An 18591-nucleotide genomic window follows, 5' to 3' on the forward strand; every position below is an offset into this window, starting at 1 on the left:
TTTCCTTTTCATCCTTGCGCTGCCCCTAGGGAATACCTATTTGGCCCATAGCTTAAACCGCCATTGATTGCTGATAGTACTGAACCACGCACAAATTTAAGTATTACATTTATTTGTAGCATTGTCTTTAAGACCTCTCCAACTTTAAATGAAATATTTATAGTAAATCTAAAACATATGTTATGCTTTCATACAGTACCAGAAAATGTCACTAAAGATAATATTTGATAAACTAGATCAACAATAAATAGTAATCTTAGTCTTAACCAATAAACTTTGATTATTTTAAACACACCTGTCTCATTATTTACCCTGATTCTCAATTTGTCATCTTTTGGACCATTATGTGCTTCCAACTTGATGTTCCACCATGTGGAACTTACAACAACATTTTAGTAATGGAAGTTGAGCACAGGAAGTGTGGAAACCCCTGATAGGGGAGATCAAAATCTGTTTTATATTCACCTTTAACTAGGGCTGTCAAACGATTAAAATATTTAATCGCAAATAATTGCATTTTGTCCATAGTTAACTTTCAATTAATTGTAGATACATTTTTTTTTTTTTTATCCTAGTAAGTGTACCTTTGACAGATACTTTTCAAGTTATAATACTAACACAATTAAACTGGATATGTTGTTTGCTTTTTTGTTAAACATTATGTTGTTTTTAATACTCAAAACAAAATGGACATAAACACACCTTTTCAGTGACAACAAATATACAATTTTGTCGTGCCAGATTGTGTATCTCCGATTAGGGGCCCCATGAAAAGAATCTTTACAGGGCCCCCAACACAGCGGCAACATTATAATTTCATCATCATTAGGGGCCTCTCTGGGCCCCCCTCCATCATGGGCCCCTAGAATCCATCTCCCCTTTTCGGCGCCCCTGTCTCCGATCGAATTTGTGTCCACTGCTACTGGAGTACTTGCATTCAGAGGAGTGGAGCTACAATTGTGTGTTTAGATACCAGCTTAGCGCAATAATAACCCAAAATATGGATTGTTGTGGTCATGCCTTGATTGTCAAAGATGTTTGGTAGTATAACCTGTCATATTTCTACCTAAATAAATGCTACTGAAATACTGTAGTGTGTACAGGTTAATTATATTCATATCACTGTGTGACGATGCCTTAACCTTCTGTAATAATGTATATAATATTGCGAGGCTGCTATAAAACATTTTATAAAAGCATATACACATTATTTCAGTCTTCCAGACAATGTGACCCCTCTCTATAGTCCTCAATTGATAAACAGAACTAGATTTTTCTTAAGAATAAATATCACAGATTACATTAATAAACATTTTTAAATCAAAGCATGATCCTAACAATCCACATCTAAACACGGAGATGAAGCGCCACTCATCTGAATTTGCTCCGGTGATGACTCGGCTCACAGCAACAGTGGATGGAAATGGCTTTGGTCTCGTCAGGAAAATTTTGGAGCTGGGTATGCCATTTACTGTACCCTTTTCTTCGTTGATTTCTGCTTGCTTGTCAAAATCAACTGGAACGCAGCCACATTTTTCCCGCGCTTACGGGATCTAATCATGGTCACACAGAACGCGCACACATTATTCGCGCGTCCAAAAAAAATTGCGCCATTAAAATACTTTTTTTTTAACTCGCTTAACAAACCTTGACATCCCTACTTTTATTTAACAAATTGGTTCAGTATTTTTTTATTTGTAGTTTGTATTAAACAATTGCACATGTTCACACAAAATGCATCATCAATTAATCAATAAATAAAACTTTATTTACATTGCACTTTTCGTGCACAGGCAAGTTGAAATATGAAGTGCTTTACACCGGTAAAAAACACATGCACAGCACTATTGACAATAACAAGACATGGCAAAGCACTGAGGATTGAGAAAAAATGACACTTTTGAGGCGTCCACAATGGAGTGGAACTACACGTTTATATGTAAAAAAATAATCATATAGAACATGTGTAAAAATGTAATATAAATAATACATTTTTAAATAATTAAAAACCTAAAATAATTTGAATAATAGTGGTAATAATAGCAATAAATAATATAGAAAATAACAATACAATTTTAAGAACCTTAGAAGAGTTCAAAATGACCAGTAAAAAAGTCTGATTAGAAAAGTGTGCCTTTATATATATATATATATATATATATATATATATATATATATATATATATATATATATATATATATATATATATATATATATATATATATATATATATATATATATATATATATATATATATATACACATATATTTAATATCAACAATCTCTGCATTTAAACATCCATACATCTTTCTTTGAAAAATGACTAAAAATAAAATAAAAACTGGTGTGGTGTGCCTTGTCAATGACTTATGCAACAAATAAAACTAACAAAATAGGTTTCTTTGCCAGGGGTGTGAATAGTCTAAGGTAAAAGCTCTGCAAAAGTGCCAGTTTAGTTTTTATTGCAGAGTCCTGAGTATTGAGTACAACAATACCAGTTTTGGAATTTTTTTTTTTTTTTTTCCTTTTGAAAGAATTCATTGTTAACACAAGTGGCCTCTAGTGTCAGTGTGTGTTTTTTTGTCTCTGCAGCCTTGTATGCACTGAGCAAACAACCCCTTATCCAATCTTATGTGATTAGCATAAGAGCAGATGGATTACCCTTATAACATTTTATAGATGTACACTACATGACGCCATTGTTCCAATTTGAACAGTGACTGCAAATGGTTTACGGTTAAAGGCAAACACTTGTCACACGTGTCCTTGCTGTGAGCACTAACTGATTTGTATGTGTGCTATTTTGAGGACATAAGCAATATCACTGTTTTATAGTTCTGTTAGTTGGCAGGCCGCTGCAAGGTCAGGTCCATCAATTAACAACCTGCACTGTTTAGAGAGGCCATTTTGATGTGTTGAGTGGAGGCTTCACAAATCCCTTGCTGAGGATGATGACCTGCCGCTAAGTAAGTGATCACTTGTTTGTGGCTTTCATTCACAGAGAAGCCAGTTCCATCTCAATGTTTGCGGAAAAGCCTTATTGAATGAGCAAAAAGCACAATTATTGATCACTCTAGTCCGCACAACTGCTATACACGGCTGACGAGAAGACTGTTGCTATGGCACTAACTCCTATGGAACCAAAAACCGAAAAGATATTCTCTTTTGACTGGGTACTTCTTACACTCTTCTAATGTTGTTTTTAATAAGTATACTTGTAATTATCAATAGAAAAAAGAGGTTCCCTATTTACTTGAATACAAAGTGGTGTGTTTTTCTTTAAAAAAAAAGCCGTCTATTTCTAGCAGGTGCATAGTACCAAACTCTGGGCCCCCATACACAAGACTCCTAAAGAATAATATTAAGTGGTATGAGTATGAAATGTAATAATCATATAACCTATCGTTGTTAACTTAAATATGATTATAAACCTGTCAAGTTTTTCTTTACTTTAGAGCGTAAAGTAGTGATTAGCTGATTCACGTAGGACAGAGTCTTCAGTGCAGCCAGCGTGACATCACAAGGTTAACAAGAAAATTGACCCATGGTGTGTTTTTAACTCAATTTATTCGCCTGTGGATTGCTGTCCTCTTTTGGACGAAAAAAAGAATCGATAGTCAATGATCACAAATTTCAATTAAAATTGCCTTGAGAACAGCATCAATATATATGACCCAATCCAAACAACTTTCCCCACTCATCTATGTATATATATGTGTATATGTATTTGTATATATATATATATATATATATATATATATATATATATATATATATATATATATATATATATATATATATATATATATATATATATATATATATATATATATATATATATATGTGTATATGTATATACATATATATGTATATATATATATATATAAATATATATATATATATACACAAACTTCAGAACTCTATAAATATAAATATTAAATATCTTCAGTGGACACCGTTGTTTGTAAGTTTAATCGAGGGTCATTGAATGCACCACAGTTATGGGCAATGGGATGCAAAAGTAAAACTTGTACATGACTTTCTCCTACGCTGCCACAAATAGTTTATTATATGTTCATCTTTCTTATATCACTTTGTCCTTTTTCCAAAATGCTGGTGCTGTGTGTGAATGTTTAAAGGCGAGCATTGATGACGCCATGACGTCCGGGTTGAGTGAAGTGTTCCAAGTTAGGTTTTCCGCATTCCAGGTGGAACGAATCATTTCGTATTTTTGATAAGGGGTGTAGGTAGTCTTAGACTTTCTTAATTTGATTTAAGCTATTACGCCGGGGTCGCATGGTTCCCCAAGATGCAGATGGACGTTCGGAAGCAGCGTGCAAGTAAGACAGAGGGTTTATTACCATAACTAGGCAAGGATGCAAAAAATAGGAACGTGCCGCTGGCACGGGAAGCTATAGAAAGACTAGCACAGGAACATCAGTGTTGCGTGAAGCAAACAAAACAGCCAGACAGAGTGTGGCGAGAGGCAGGAATAAATAGCTCTCTGATTAGTGACCAGGGAGCAGGTGAGTGTCCCAACCACTATACAGAGGCAGGTGAAAATAATCAGCACCTATGGCAACTAAGAAACACAAACCCGAGTGCTGAAAACAGAACTAAATCAACAACTAAGGAAATACTAAACTTAAACAAAACATGATCCGGGCATGGGATCATGACACAAGCAACCTTGTTATTGAACTTTCACGAATATATTAAGGGTTGCCTTATATTTATGGTATACCATAAATATATACACCAGTCTTTATTGTCCCCTTCTTTCCCAGCATCTTCCCCTTCCTGTGTTATGCTGTCAGCCGGAGTAGCCCGGCTTTCTGTCCAGTCCGCGTTGGCAACATTTGGCTAACACACAGCTTGTAAAAAGTCAGCCCTTTTCAAAGTAAAGCACGCCAGTAAAAGACGATTGGTTGCACTCACCAGTTACAAGATTAAACAACACTTGTATAAGCATAAACATATACAGCAGTGCCACAGTTTATGAGCTTAATTGGTTCTGTGACGGTGCTCTCAACTCAAAACACTTGTATCTCACATCAAAGTCTCCCATGGAAATTATTTAAAATACATTGAAATAGTATTTACCCCCCCCCCCCCCCCCCCCTACAAAGCTTACAATGTTATGCAGAGGTATGGTTATAACAATTTTATGGACAAATTATACTATTTACAATCACGGTGGAGAATGGGTGGGGGGCGCAAATTATTGTCTTCTACCTTGGGTGGGGGCCTAACAGAAAATGTTTGAGAAGCTAAGCTTTTGCGGAAGTATGAAGGAAGGCAATATTGTTTTATAAATATCTCCACAATGCCTCCACGGTTTGATTTCAAATGTCTGGGACTTATGCAGATCCCAAATACAAAAAAACGAGTACAAATAGGTGAGAAAAGTTGGTTTTGCATAATGGGGCCTTTTTAAGTTGGGGCACTCTTAGGTTGAGGTACCACTGTACCTGAGTTAATATAAGGACAGTTTAGGATTTTGTCAAGCCTCACGTTTTTCCTTGGTAAACTCCCGTATTTTGCCCTTCTTTCCTCATGGCGCCTATAGTTCCCGTATTTTAACATGAAAAAGTGTATCTTCAGTATCGTGAGAGCAGCACAGCTTCCATTCTGCCCGGTAACATCCTGTTGCCGAGGTATATATAACTGAATTGTTTGGGGGAAATCGAAGGCCTGACGTCTCCCTTCACTATTAGTCGTATTTTTTATATTCCTGAAAAATCAGTGTCCTCTACGGTGGACATTTAATTGTGGTCTATTATCGTGTCAGAGTTACAGAAGAGCTCTGCTGTTTTTAGAACCTTCTACAAAAAATATTTTCAAAGATCATCTCTATGAAAGCTCTCTGTGTCCAGTGCGAGTCTCTCACACAAAGATTTTTGAAGTGAATTTGCGGGCCACCAGTTGAATGGCCAAAATGATGAAAATAAGTAGACCTAAAATGGGTCCTTGAGGAACACTACAAGTATGACTGAATACATTGGACAAATGAATACTGACTACATCTGAAGTAAACAAGCTACAGCAACACCCGAGTTAGCGAACATAACTCACATTAGGAAAAAAAAGTTAAAAAAGGAGAGGACCTAAATGGGTGCCTTGAGGAACGCCTCAGTTGTAAATCACAGGATTGGACCCCAGTTTTCTATGTTTGCCAGAACCAATATAACATCAAAGCTAAGATCTGCCAATGTGTTTACAGTGGTCCAAGTTATTAGGATTTTGCTGCAAAAATGTTTGTCTCCCAACTTTTGAACTGAACTCGGGGGTGCCGGTATGGTGTCATGAATAGCTCTGCTCTAGACTAAAGTTAGGCCTTCAAAATAAAAGCACATCAGTAAAAACACAGTTGCACCATAGTAAGCAATCGGGTCTTTCCATCAGCACACTACCTTGTTAGGTTATATGCTTCCATTAACATGTTGTAATTGTAGTTTGTTTCTCCTATTCTCCAGAAGAATTCCCATGTTTTCAAATGCAAATGTGACACTTTGGTTTCTTACTAAAAGTGAAAGATATGCACGTTACTAATTGAAGACTCTAAATGGTCAAAAGTGTATGTATGTTTGGGTGAATGGTTGTTTGTTCGTCTACATACGATTGACTGGCAACCATTCCAAAGTGTGGGATCGGCTCAAGCTCTCCATGACCCTGAACAGGAACAGCAGTAAAAAAATGAATGAATGGATTCTTATGAGCCACTGTAACTTCAAAGTAAAATTTGTTTCGGGGAGAGCCGTGTGGATATATTATTATTCTGTTTCTTTGAAGAACGAAAGCCATCAACAGAATTAGTTATTTCAATGAAATTCCTTATATGTGAACTGTCATCGCAAACAACAAAACTTGTACACTCTTCCACACAGGAGTACACCATCGACGTGTTTTTCCGCCAGAGTTGGAGAGATGAGAGACTGAAATTTGACGGACCGATGCAGATTTTGCCACTCAACAACCTCCTGGCAAGCAAGATTTGGACACCTGACACGTTTTTCCACAACGGGAAGAAATCGGTGGCCCACAACATGACAACTCCGAACAAACTTCTCCGACTAGTTGACAACGGCACTCTTCTCTACACGATGAGGTAGCAGACACTGGCATGTTTTAATGAGTTTAAGCTTACGTATGTGGAACTTCTGAGCAGTGTTTTATTTATAAACCTTTAATAGCTTAACTTAATGTCAGTAAATTATTAGAAAAACGGCAATGATCTGATTTTGCTCTATCAAACCTCTCCAGAAAAAAAGGATGTTGACAGGTTTCTACACACTTTTTAGGCAATGTGATATTTTGGGACTGGTAAAACTAATGTTATAGGCCACAGGTGTCGAATTCAAGGCCCATGGGCAGCATCATGTTATGTGGCCCACGAAAGCCTGGAAATCATGTTTGTCAATAAAGCACATCACCTCAATTACCACAGTCACACCTCACCACATTGTGCTTCAAATAGCGCAGCTTTACGACATCGCTGATCATTTTTTTAGGCATATTCTACAATTGTCCAGTCTTAAATTAAGCATTTTCAAGCATAAAAATGGCTAAATAAATTAAAATATTGGCCACTAAAGGAGACCAAACCAATCAGAGCGGGCTGTTCAATATCCTGGTCCCCGATTGGCCCAGTGTCTGGTAGCATTACTATATTGGAATAATTATTATAATGATTCATTATTTAATGTCTAAACGACTCTCGTAATAAAAAATAAAAAAACTTATTTAGAAGGCCTTAGACATGTTTTGTATGCCGAGCGTGAAAATATTCACTTCATGATTAATAATTCCTACTTTGCGAAAATTCATTTAAAAGTTAAAGTACCAATGCTTGTCACACACTCACTAGGTGTGGTGAGATTATCCTCTGCATTTGACCCATCACCCTCACACCCTGGGAAGTGAGGGGAGCAGTGAGCAGCAGCGGTGGCCACAGCCAGGAATCATTTTGGTGATTTAAACCCCAATTCTAACCCTTAATGCTGAGTGCCAAGCAAGGAGGTAATGGGCACCATTTTTATAGTCTTTGGTATGACTCGGCCGGGGTTTGAACTCACGACCTACCGATCTATGGTGATCAAGTCCAATTAACAGCGATAAATGAGGGACGACTGTAAATGTATTTATTCCTTCAATTTTGACCCTAAAAAATTGCATGTGCTGCACGCAATTACACATCCTTTAAACTTTAATATTGTCTTGCCATGCAACAAATATTATATTTTAATATATTCCAAACGTCTTTTTTTTGTTTTTTATTTAAAAAAAAAAAATTGCTTGTCACCTTGACTTATAAAATCAAAACAATCCATCAATTTAGAATATAACACTTTATTGGGGACGGCGTGGCGAAGTTGGTCGAGTGGCTGTGCCAGCAATCGGAGGGTTGCTGGTTACTGGGGTTCAATCCCCGCCTTCTACCATCCTAGTCAAGTCTGTTGTGTCCTTGGGCAAGACACTTCACCCTTGCTCCTGATGGGTGTTGGTTAGCGCCTTGCATGGCAGCTCCCGCCATCAGTGTGTGAATGTGTGTGTGAATGGGTGAATGTGGAAATAGTGTCAAAGAGCTTTGAGTACCTTGAAGGTAGAAAAGCGCTATACAAGTATAACCCATTTATCATTTATTAATCATGAGAGCAATTTGTATTGTAATAATATGAAATAATACACACAGGCAATTGCGTGACAATATCATGAGGCAATTATACGTCCATGTTGACGTCCCTTGGAGGTCAGCAGTAACTGTGATGTGGCCTCAATGAAAATGAGTTTGACACCCCTGTTGTAGGCAAAACAATAACCTTTGCTGTATCCCCCAGAAAACCAGTGTCCTCTGCAGTGAATATTTATGTTTTGCAGATTTTTTCCAAAAAGTGTAAAAAAAATAATCGGAAAACAAATGTCCACTGCAGAGAATCGGTATATAGGAATGTGTCTAATTGCACTCAGTGTTAAATTAACTTTCCTCTCTAATTTGCAATTGCTAATGCAGTTCCACTGCTAAACTATATTAGGTAATTAGTCAATGTCTTTGCATTTCGTTGGCACTCTTATTCTCTCTCTTCCCAGTACCTTCTTGTGCTAGTGAGGACTTAGAGTCATCTCCACAGGGACATTAATGTATGGAGGAATATCTAAAGCAGTCTACTCAGTTTGTGACTTAATATTTCTCATGTGAAGAAACTGATTGCGCTGTCAGGGGGCGGGGGGCGGCACACAGCACAGAAGCTGACATAGCAACCACTGGAGCTGGATCATTTATTATTGCACCAAGTCAGTTACTGTTTATCTGATTCTTTGTGAGAAGCTACAGAGAAGTGGTTAAGGAATGTGACCAAAGGGGCTCCTATTCGAGTCCCCTGTATTCATTACAGAGTGGCCACTGACGATAGGGCACCCCATTTCGTCCTACTGCTGCAATATATGCTCCCTGCTCTAGTATGTCACTATACTTGTGTTTGCATGTGTGTGTTCAATTAACTGTATTTTGTTGAGCAATGGTCTTCAAGAGGTGGTCTGCAGAAGTGCTGTACAGGGGTTGTGAAATGTTTGGTTATTAGACGTTTAATTTTTTTTGGCAATATTGTCCGCTACCCCCGCCATTTTTTCTACAAATTTAAATGTCTTGAATACACATTGACATCGATCCAACACACTGTATTGTAGTTTAGAAATGGCAGGGGCATGGCCACCCACTCAGTGTACTTTTGAGGTTGAAAAATATAAAAATAACACCACGTTGCGGATATATATGTATGCATATTTCTTATTTGTATCTATATTTTCCACCTAAAAGCAGAGTAGAGTGTATAGGGAGTCTCACTCTCTGTTCACTTTGTTCTGCTCAAGGACAAAACACAATGAGTACACCCTGTGTTTGTATTTTTTCAAATAGGGCCTGATTATTTAATATGCTAATACCACACACTAAACAGCATGTGCAATTTATAAAAAGCATGTACAATTGAAAAGTGGTGCAGACCACCTTATTCAAAGGGGAAGTGCACTTTTTTTTGGAATGTTGCCTATCGTTCACAAGAGACAAGAAGACAAAGGGTTTTAATTTATTTTCGCTTTCTAACAAATCGGCTAGTTCTACATGCCTAGCAATGCAGCCAGTGGTGTGCCGTCAGGGCCAGCAAGGCCTTCTCTGCTGGCCAAACATAACCAGAAATCATGATCATAATTAAAGATAAAAGTAATTTTAAATTTACTTTCCCTAAATATCTAAAAGTATTCATATTCTCTTCATGTCATATTATGCTCCTTCCAGCGCTGTTGTTTTTAGTTTATAGATTTTTTATCCAATCAGATTTCAGCTAGCTTATGTTGCCATGCTGTACCAAATCTGCCTCGAGCCTTCAGATTCAGCAATGCAGGCGTCTGTGCAGTGTAAGTGAACGGGGACATACATTTGATAGACAGTTGCAATAGCCAATCAGATCACACGTTTTTGTCAGTAAGGCCTTCTAGATGGCCTGAGGCAGATAGTGATGTATGAGCCAGGTAACTTTAGAACTCCATTACCCAGCATGCCACAATAGTGGAGAGCATGCGCAGTAGCCCCGTTTAGGTTTTTAATATAGTGTAGAGTAAACTTTAAGAAGTCAGCCAACACGCCTCGTCTGCATCTTTTATGATTAGACAAGACAACACATATATTTGCAAGGCCATTTTCAAGAAGGACATTTAAAGAGAAACTACATCATGTGAGAACATCTCGGCCAACCCCGGAAGCTAGCTCAGCTGTCGATGAAATGTGAGTTCAGGTATTTAATTTATTTATTTTTTCACGTTTAAAATGTTTTTTGCAATTTTAATTTTGACAGTACTACATAAGATATGTTTTAATTGCTGATGCGGGTTTATTGATTTTTAAATGCGCCAGAAAATAACTTGTTTTGTACAATGCCCAGTAGTGTGTAAATGTGTTTCTGTATAGTATTTCTCCAGCAATGGTCATGTGGTGACATCAATTATGGTATTTTGAGAGGTAATCAGACCCACTCGACACCGAGGATGTCGTTGTGGCTTGTACAGCCCTTTGAGACACTTGTGATTTAGGGCTATATAAATAAACATTGATTGATTGATTGATTGATAATCATTGAAGTCGGACATCACTGAAGGCTTAGGTGGGAAACGCACGGCCCACCACTGAATGCAGCTAATGGGAGCAATCATTTCTACCTCTAAATCACTTTAAAAATGCATTCAAAAACGGCCAATAATACTTGATCTACGTTCCGTATCCTGTATAATAACCAAGCTGTAGCGACTTTGTTATTGGAAGAGCGAACAATGAGGAACTATTTTTCTATTGTAGTAACACATTGGCGTGCTACGGTATCCCGCCCCCTTTAAATGACTATTCTGCGTATACTATATGGGGCATCATCACGGAGACACTCGATCATTTACTGCACATGCTAAAAAGCGCTCGCAAAACAGTGATGAGTGTTGATGAATCACATTACGCGTGCTGTGTATTTGCATCTTTGCTCCCCATAATTTTGGCCGTTTTGATGATCAGCATATATTCTGTACATTTATGAAAGCAGAGAAGCAAAATGGATTGCACGCCTAGTTATGCTTACTTTTGTGTGTGTTATTAGGTTTGCACATGTTTTAGTACACGCAAATCTTTAGTAAATCAGGCCTATAGTATCCTTTTGGTTTCGATGGTGAGAAGAGGTGCCAGGAACGAGACAACACGAGACTGGAAAAGTGTGTGTGTGCTTAGGTTAACGATAGGTTTCATTGTATAACGCCCGAACAACTCCGCCAGGGAGTGGCAGCAAGAAGGACAAAAGCATGTGAGTAGAGGGACAATCGAGGGAGAACACCCCAGACTTAGTAGGGCACAGTCTTCACTCTAGCACTAGTATTGCCACTAATTGTACTTACTCCATTCATAGTGTTCGGGAGCCTGTAAAGGACTGTATATTTACTTTAGGGGATGCTCTAATTTTCACTATTTACCAAATAAAGATAGTCTAGGAGAGAGTGAGAGGACACCACTTATATAGTTAACCAATTTACTATACAATATAACATACAATAATCTGACAATAATGAACACATTGATTACACTCATACACTCATCCCCACTCACACGCTACCTCCCCAATGAAACCTCCCGCACTAAACCAATTACACAACACACACACACAGTCCAACCTGGGCCCCTTGGCTGGGCCAGAAGATAGTCTGTTGTGGTCCTGCTGTATCGTTGGTGCACGTAGGGTGGGGGTGGTGAGTTGCAACTGCTGGATACCAAGGGGGCGTTGGAGAGGGGGGACACCTCCCGTTGTAGAGTAGAGAAGGGGTGGGGGGGGGAGGGGGGGGGGGGGCTCGGCCGTGCTTCCTCTTAGCTCCCTCACGAGTCTAGTCTGGAGCGAGAGGAGAACCAGCCTCGTCCTGGGTCACCTCTCTGTCGACTAGCCCGTGAGCGCATGCTACTAACACTCGTACCTCGCGCTGTCCACTTCCCTCGCAGCAAGGTAGCCACGATAGCACACAACTAAACTCTACACTCGCTCTCCAAACAATAAATAGTCACAGGGGAGAGTGTCTCTTCTATAAACTTAGTCCAAACGTGACTGAACCTGGCGTTCGTAAAGTCACGGTGCAGCCAACAAACACAGGTGCGAGCTGCGGTGAGCTAACTAGCGGTTAGCATGCGCTTCACCTCCTACTGGCAACGTGAAGTGCCCAAAACGTCTTTAAACTTAAACTAGTGCACTGGCACTTAACTGTCACTTATAACAAACTTAAATACAACGCTTAGAGTACTAGTTACTTATCTGATCTGCAACTGTGGTGAACTCTATCTCCGGGTAGTATTACCGACGCTCCGCTGCGTGTCAATGCCGGGGCTCTTTTAAACACTTTTTCTACCTGCCGGCGGAAACGGAAGTGCCCGTCACCATGGCAACCGTAACCGTGGCAACCGTAACCGTAGCAACGGATAAACAATCTAACGAAAATACATTACACCTTCCCAAACAACACATATGAAATGGAAATAAATAATAATAATAATTAGTCCCTTAACAGAAATGATTTATCTATAGAACTAAAATGGACAATTTACAGAAATATGCAAACCTTCAGAACAGCCGCCCCCTGATTTATGTGAAGGAAATCAGTTATCCGAATGAAGGTTTGATATATAAGCAGATCAGGGGGGTTTAGGGGGAGTCGGGTCAGTGTATGAGGGAGTCGGGTCAGAGTATGGGGGAGTCGGTTCAGAGTATGGGGGAGTCGGGTCAGAGTATGGGGGGAGCTCGATAAGGCGAGCGACTGGTCGATGGTAGGTTCCCTGGCCAGTGTCCACTACTGCTGAGCGAACTCTTCCATCCTTCCCCTTAGTGACTGTCTTTACTCTGCCCAGGAGCCAATGCGCTCTGGGTAGCGCTGGATCCACAATCATGTCTGGCCGCCCCATGAGGAGAGAGTTGGGCGTGATGGGATGGAGGTCAGCCAGGTTGCTACTTGCATAGTCCAATGATTTGGAATTCCGGATCGCTTCCGCTTTGACTAACACATTGGCGAGGACTTCAGCTTTGGGGACCTGTGTTCCAAGGGTGAAGTTTAGAGTGGGAGGGGCGCTAGGTGGGTTGTACTGGAAGTCAACTTGAAGGCATAGGTCGACATCTCCCTCCCGTCATGGCGTAGGATGACCGGCACCATCTTGAGTAACACTCGGGGGTTGTTACCATGGACTGGGCCTACGTAGTAGGTACGACCCTCCTGGATCTCACTGGATAGGTCCCGGGGGTACTCTCCGGTCTCCGGCTTGTCGCTTCTGGTATTGAGGTCGTGGAGGACTGTGAGGTGTATCCTGCCGCATTCCTTAATGCGACAAGGCCTCTTCAGGGTGCATTGCGTGGCCATGTGCTCACGGGCTCACCTCCAACACCGCTTGTTGTCCTTGATCCACTGTTTCCTCTCTTCTGTGTTATTCTTCCCAAACTCTGGACAGTGTTCAAGCCAGTGGGGGCCCGTGCAACACGGGCAAGGTGGTTGAGGCTTCTTATCACCTTGCTTATCACCGTGGGGGGTGTCCCTCTCCTCCTCAGTGTCAGCCCCTGGGATCGTCGTCATCACCCGGACTGACCCTTCCTTCCTCTTGGTTGCTCGATTGGTCCATTCGTGTCCGCCATACTTCGGCTCAGCTTTTGTTGGGAGACGGATGTGCTTTACCTCACTTCTCAAAAAGTCAGATAGCTCCTCCAAGTTGGCTGCTGGCTGGTCGGGATTGAGCTGGTCGTGGCGCCGCCGGAACCTTTCCTCTCTGTGTCTGGGCAGCTTCCTTATGAAGCGCTCCACGGTGGAGCCTGTGTTCAATTCCCTGGCTCCAGTCGGTCCCTGCAGCTTCAGCATCGTGACCAGGGAGCGGATGCGGAGGGCGTAGTCATCCAGGGCTACGTCGGTTCGGATCTCAGGTAACTCCCCGAGGGCTTCAACTTCGTCAAGGATGTGGTCCCATGGACATCCCCAGCGGTGATCTAGTTCGTTCATGCTGTCTGTGTAGGGCGTGAGGGACTTAGCGTGGGAGAAGCAAAGTCTCTTAGCTATTGGTAGCTTGCAATGGAGTTGGAGTGTGAGCCACTTTTGCTGCTCACTGTGGTACGCCTGTGGTTCTCCTAGCAGGTACTCCAAGCTCAGCCGCATCTCCCTTTAGTTCTCCCTGCTGTCTTGAGTAAAGAATGGAACAATGGAGCCAGGCGGGTGAAGAGGAAGCAGGTCATATGATCCTGTATTACGGCGGGCTGATGGTGATGGTGAGGAGGGGGGAGGGGCGTGTGGATACTGCACCCTACGATCCAAAAGGGAGTCCAAGCGTTCGTCAGGCTCCATTTCCTCCTCGTGTGCGCTCTGGGTTTCTGGGTCCAGCGCTCGAGACCTCTCGACGCTCCTCTTCCTTTCCTCTGGCGAGCCAGGCCTTGAGGGCGCTCTCGAGATCTGGCCTGGGGAAGAGGGCTCTGGTTGGCGGGAGAGAGCGAGCTTAGCGAGCTCCAGGCTCTGGACGACCGCCTTCTCTAGTGCCTCCGCAGTTGCACGGGTTTGCCGTTCCAGGCGCTCCTTGTCAGCGCGGGCCTCTATCTGCAGGCGGTCGTCTCTAGCACGGGCTTCTTCGTGCAGACGCTCCTCTCTAGCACGGGCTTCTTCGTGCAGACGCTCCTCTCTAGCTAGGGCGTCCTGGCGCTGGTTCTCCTGGTTGTCAATCAACTGCTGGATTAACTTCTCCGAGAGTAGACTCTCATGGCTTGATCGTCCTGAGTGGGTGCTACGGTGACTACTACGGTGACTACCTGTACGGCTGCTATGGACGCTGCTGCGCCGGCCAGAAGATAGGCGAGACTTCACTTTGGGGGGCTTGCCTTGAGGATCGGAGTTCTTGAAAAACTCACCCGGATGGAAGGTTCGCGGGTCGGTCCTGTCTAGTGGGGTGGCGGCATCAGGGGGAATTATTTCCTCACCGTTCGGTAAATTGCCACCTCCTGGTGGATCCTCTTTGCTTTGGCTGGCGAGTTCTGTCGGCGGGGGAATGACTACTGCCAGCGGCGGGCCCGCCTTTTCCTGTCTCTCTTCATCCCTTGGTAGTGAGGAGAAGGGGTGAATACTGGGTTGCATAGTCAAATCTAACTCAGGTGTTGCAATATTGTCCCCCGCCACTTGGGGTGCTTTACTCTCTAAACTACTGGGGCTGTCAGTCTCATCTAGGGTAGTCAAGTGATAGTCCTGTAGTCCAGTGGGTAACCTACGCTCTCTAACAGGGCGTGTTGGTGGTTCTGGTTTTGGGGAGGGGCTTAGGGTTTTCTCACTCTTTTTGGACATCCTAACTGATTAGACTATCCGGCTCGAAGGACCAAAATGTTCGGGAGCCTGTAAAGGACTGTATGTTTACTTTAGGGGGATGCTCTAATTTTCACTATTTACCAAATAAAGATAGTCTAGGAGAGAGTGAGAGGACACCACTTATATAGTTAACCAATTTACTATACAATATAACATACAATAATCTGACAATAATGAACACATTGATTACACTCATACACGCATCCCCACTCACACGCTACCTCCCCAATGAGACCTCCCGCACTAAACCAATTACACAACACACACACACAGTCCAACCTGGGCCCCTTGGCTGGGCCAGAAGATAGTCTGTTGTGGTCCTGCTGTATCGTTGGTGCACGTAGGGTGGGGGTGGTGAGTTGCAACTGCTGGATACCAAGGGGGCGTTGGAGAGGGGGGACACCTCCCGTTGTAGAGTAGAGAAGGGGTGGGGGGGTGGGGGGGGGCTCGGCCGTGCTTCCTCTTAGCTCCCTCACGAGTCTAGTCTGGAGCGAGAGGAGAACCAGCCTCGTCCTGGGTCACCTCTCTGTCGACTAGCCCGTGAGCGCATGCTACTAACACTCGTACCTCGCGCTGTGCACTGGCACTTAACTGTCACTTATAACAAACTTAAATACAACGCTTAGAGTACTAGTTACTTATCTGATCTGCAACTGTGGTGAACTCTATCTCCGGGTAGTATTACCGACGCTCCGCTGCGTGTCAATGCCGGGGCTCTTTTAAACACTTTTTCTACCTGCCGGCGGAAACGGAAGTGCCCGTCACCATGGCAACCGTAACCGTGGCAACCGTAACCGTAGCAACAGTTAAACAATCTAACGAAAATACATTACACCAGGGGTCACCAACCTTTTTGAAACCAAGGGCTACTTCTTGGGTACTGATTAATGCGAAGGGCTACCAGTTAGATACACACTTAAATAAATTGCCAGAAGTAGCCAATTTGCTCAATGTACCTTTAACTCTGTTATTATTAATAATTAATGATATTTATCTTTGTGGAAACACTGATCATCTTAATGATTTCTCACAATAAATATATATTGAAACAGATAAATATCAATATGCAACACTTTATTTTTATATTTTCTCTAAGTGCACATTTTTCAAATTGAACATTTTCAAATGATCACTTCTAAGACAGTCTTGTGAAATCACAATATCCCCTTTTAACTAGCTAGCCACTAACATTTTTTAACAAATCATGAATTACTTTGCACCGTGTTTGTACAAATAATAACTCATGTAAAATACAAAAGTAAACTCTCAAATTTTTAAATCATGTCACACTTTGAACTGGACACCAAATCTGTTATCTGTTTCTTTGTCAGTTAGTGGGAAGCCTGGCATTGCATGCTGTTAACTAGTGTGTTGTACTCTGGTGTGTAACTTGACACTGCAACTCTGAGTGAGTCTTGCAGATATGCATCAGTGAGGCGTGTTCTGTGTTTGTTCTTGATGAAGTTCATGTCAGAAAAGGCTGATTCACAAAGATAAGATTTTTCCTCATTGTTTGCGGAACCTTCTTAATCTTTTGGACATATTTTCACAGCAATCTGGCCTTAAGCTTAATTATGATAAATGTAAAATGTTAAAGATCGGAAATCTAAAGGGAACGTCCTTTCGAATGGAATGCAAAGTGCCTGTTTTGTGGACAGATGGAACAGTTAACATACTTGGTGTTGTTGTCCCAGAAAATCTGGAAGATCTAGGCTCAGTAAATTATGATAATCGACTAAGAAAGCTGGACAAAATTATGCAATTATGGAAAGGGAAATCCCTAACCTTGTATGGTAAAATGTCTATTGCCAACTCGTTAAGTATTCCTCAATTTATTTATTTGTTTTTGTCATTACCAGATCCATCACAAAACTTTTTTAAGATTTATGAGCGGAGGGTCTTCGATTTTGTCTGGAACGGCAAACCAGAAAATATTAAAAGAAAGGTTTTGTACAAAGAGTATGAATATGGGGGCCTGAAACTTCTCAACCTTGAAGCTATGTGTCTGTCTTTAAAAGCATCAATTGTTCCAAAGATGTGTTTAAACATTGAGTGGTACACAAATGTCCTGTTGGACAAAAAACATGTACTGTATCAAAAGAAATTGTATCCTTTTTTACAAGTGATCCCCTCCCAGAGAGTCTGCTGGGAAACATGGCGGGGTTCATAAAGGAAACAATCCACTCATAGTGGTGTTTTCAATTGTATGTGCCAGCAAAAAGAGACAATATTTTGCAGCAGTTAATATGGATGAACTCTAATATTGTAATAGATGGAAAGCCTTTCTTTTGGAAAAATATGTTTGAAAGAGGAATCATTTTTGTCAATGATATTATCAATGAGAATGGTAAAATTATGAAGTATGATGAATTTAGAGCTATGTATGGTGATGCTTGCTCAAGCTTTTCATTTTATCAACTAACTGGAGTAATTGGGAAAAGATGGAAACAAATAATTAATTATGGAACTACTAAATTATTAGTTTGTAAACCTCTAATAAGAAATTCTATTTGGCAAAAAGTTTTTTTTAATAAAGAAATCTTTGAAGGCTGCCTCATACAACACAAATGGAAAATGGGAGGACTTTTTTGACTGCCCGTTGCCATGGGATGCCATATTCAAACTAATCTATAAAACCACTATCGATTTTGTTGTCAGGAGCCTGAATCCACCCTACATTTGTTTTGGTATTGTCATATTGTGT

At 41.2% G+C, this 18591-nt stretch overlaps 1 protein-coding gene across 4 annotated transcripts in view; it reads left to right on the forward strand.

Moving 5' to 3' along the window:
- Positions 1 to 18591, forward strand: part of gabra3 (gamma-aminobutyric acid type A receptor subunit alpha3) — a 311418-nt gene that overhangs the window by 238728 nt on the left and 54099 nt on the right. For all 4 annotated transcript variants that reach the window (XM_062048129.1, XM_062048130.1, XM_062048131.1 and 1 more), the window contains one exon: positions 6890 to 7110. In XM_062048129.1, the coding sequence (XP_061904113.1) occupies positions 6890 to 7110 (221 nt within the window). The remainder of the gene's footprint in view (positions 1 to 6889; positions 7111 to 18591) is intronic.

The sequence above is a fragment of the Entelurus aequoreus genome, linkage group LG05 (assembly GCF_033978785.1).
Source record: "Entelurus aequoreus isolate RoL-2023_Sb linkage group LG05, RoL_Eaeq_v1.1, whole genome shotgun sequence".
NCBI classification, from domain to species: domain Eukaryota; kingdom Metazoa; phylum Chordata; class Actinopteri; order Syngnathiformes; family Syngnathidae; genus Entelurus; species Entelurus aequoreus.